Source organism: Cariama cristata, unplaced genomic scaffold, assembly GCF_000690535.1.
Source record: "Cariama cristata isolate BGI_N322 unplaced genomic scaffold, ASM69053v1 scaffold23182, whole genome shotgun sequence".
Classification (NCBI taxonomy): domain Eukaryota; kingdom Metazoa; phylum Chordata; class Aves; order Cariamiformes; family Cariamidae; genus Cariama; species Cariama cristata.
In genome coordinates, this window is record NW_009604773.1 from 8,253 (window position 1) to 9,806 (window position 1,554).

Below are 1,554 nucleotides of genomic sequence, written 5' to 3' on the forward strand. Positions count from 1 at the left end.
GCTCCCTAGCACACCACAGACAGTAACTGTATAACATCACAAGCAGCAGACAAGTATGTCTGAAGGAAGGTGTCCACGTCTTAAAGAACGGCTAATTAGGAATTAGGGCAATGTTTACCACAGAACCAGTTGGGGGGGGGCGGGGGGAGAGAAGGAAAAAAGAAAAAAATGGATTGCATTGCAAACACTAAACAGTTAACTCTTCAATTAACATTTTAAAACCACTAACTTTTACCTAGTATGGTCAAGTAGATCATTAAAATGCAGCAATCTAAAAATCAAGATGACTATTACAAATAAAAATTTGCTTCTGTGACTAGCTACACAAACAAACAGATGTATTTCTTTTAACAAATATAAACAAAGCAGTCTAATTTAGACTCCAGTACAGCATTAACAGTTCACACTTTAAGATGTTGAACACTCCTTTTCCACTTCAGTGCAGTGTAGGAAGAATAGCACACGTTAAAGTTTGTTACGAAAATAGAGTTTATTAAAAACACATCCCTATTGTTCTGAGGAGCTTTCACCGTTACCTTTTCTTAAATTAAAAAAAAAATAGAAAGCACTTCTACTTCTGATTTGTAAACTTTTTAAAGTCAAAACTTTAAAAAAGTTACAGCAAAAATGGGTAATATTTTAATCATATCTTCAGTATTTCGTGTTATGTTGTGGCTATTTTAAATAGAAGGGAAGCAATCAAATTGCTTACAATTCCCCACCAACTACTGAGGGGCTGTGATATAAGCAGAAGCAAATATGATACAGCAGACTGTACAACTCTAAAGCTCTACACTCCAACAAATGTCACTGTCGTCTTTCGACAACTTCCAGTCCCTAGCGAGGAGCCTCTGCCGCTGAGCCCATCTCCTTTTCCGCTTGTTCCACAGATGAGGTAGCCTCGGATGTCAACTCTTCCACAGGTTTCACACCTGCAGGTTCGGACTCTCCCGCAGCAAGTTCTGAAACAATGTCTGCGTCTTCCATTTTGCCGCTGTGAGATTCGTGGTTTTTGTCGCCCTCTGCCCTGTCTGTCATCTCTGTTTTTTCCTTTCCTCGATTTTCCTCCTTGTCTCTGCGAGACTCCCGATCTCGCGAATCTCTCTCTCGGTCTCGGTGGCCGCTGGACCGCCTGTTTCTGTCCTCCAAGTCTCTGTGTCTATCACGCTCGGGGCTTCTTCGTCCCCACTCTCGCCTGTCACGATTACCAAGTCGCTCGTGATCTCTGTCATCGTTGCGGTTACCGTAGCGCTCACGATCATTTTCTACCCGATTTCCGAAAGATCTCCTTCCAAACCTTTCCTGCTCTCTGTTGGGCGTGAACGTCTGCCTGTCGTTCCTGAACTGCCTCCCATCTCGGTTGTCCTCGGGTCCGCCCGGCCCCCCGCTTCCCGGCATCCCCCCAGGTCTCACAAAGTGACCCGGCGGCGGGAAGGGGGTTTTCATTCCATGGGGGGGAGGCATCCCGAAGCCCCCCGGCCCCGGCGGGGGCCCTCTGTGCATCATGTGGGGCGGCATGTGTCGCGGCGGCATCAAGGGAAACCGCTGCAGCGG

General features: G+C 46.3%; 1 protein-coding gene across 1 annotated transcript in view; it reads right to left on the minus strand.

The window, feature by feature from the left end:
* Nucleotides 1–471: 471 nt before the first annotated feature.
* Nucleotides 472–1,554, minus strand: part of SCAF4 (SR-related CTD-associated factor 4) — a gene marked incomplete at its 5' end in the record, with an annotated part of 19,509 nt that continues 18,426 nt past the window's right edge. Inside the window, one exon of the mRNA XM_009695741.1 lies at nt 472–1,554. This exon is cut by the window's right edge and continues 89 nt beyond it. Within this exon, the coding sequence (XP_009694043.1) occupies nt 838–1,554 (717 nt within the window).